We start from the raw sequence: 375 nt of genomic DNA, 5'->3' as shown, positions 1-375 counted from the left end.
CAGCAACAGCAGCAGCAGCAGCAGCAGCAGCAGCAGCAGCAGGAGTATTAGCTGCTGTATTATTTTTTCCTTCTGTGTTTATTTTTTTTAATATTTTTCAACAACAATATATTATGTATTTGCAGTGTATATACACCGCAAAAACTTAATATTTTATGTAGAGCTGAGGTGTACATACACCCCAAATATACAGCAGCAACATAGAATGCCCCCGTCTGCTGGTAATCTTCGTTTGCTGCGCCGCCAAATATTTCAGAGTTTCAATCCAAAGAACAGCCGTGCTGCTGCTGCTGCTGCTGCTGCTGCTGCAGCAGATGCTGCTGCTGCTGCTGCAGCAGCAGCAGCAGGAGGAGGAGGACCAGCAGCAGCAGCAGC

The 375-nt window shown here is 46.4% G+C and overlaps 1 protein-coding gene across 1 annotated transcript in view; it reads left to right on the top strand.

The window, feature by feature from the left end:
- Positions 1 to 375, top strand: part of EMH_0001990 (uncharacterized protein) — a gene marked incomplete at both ends in the record, with an annotated part of 1,362 nt that overhangs the window by 374 nt on the left and 613 nt on the right. The window contains one exon of the mRNA XM_013495785.1: positions 257 to 375. Coding sequence (XP_013351239.1) covers positions 257 to 375 — 119 coding nt within the window. The remainder of the gene's footprint in view (positions 1 to 256) is intronic.

This window comes from Eimeria mitis, genomic scaffold (assembly GCF_000499745.2).
Source record: "Eimeria mitis Houghton genomic scaffold, Emh_scaff175, whole genome shotgun sequence".
NCBI lineage: Eukaryota > Apicomplexa > Conoidasida > Eucoccidiorida > Eimeriidae > Eimeria > Eimeria mitis.
The sequence above is the reverse complement of the archived record's forward strand: the minus strand, read 5'-3'. Positions and strand labels throughout refer to the sequence as shown.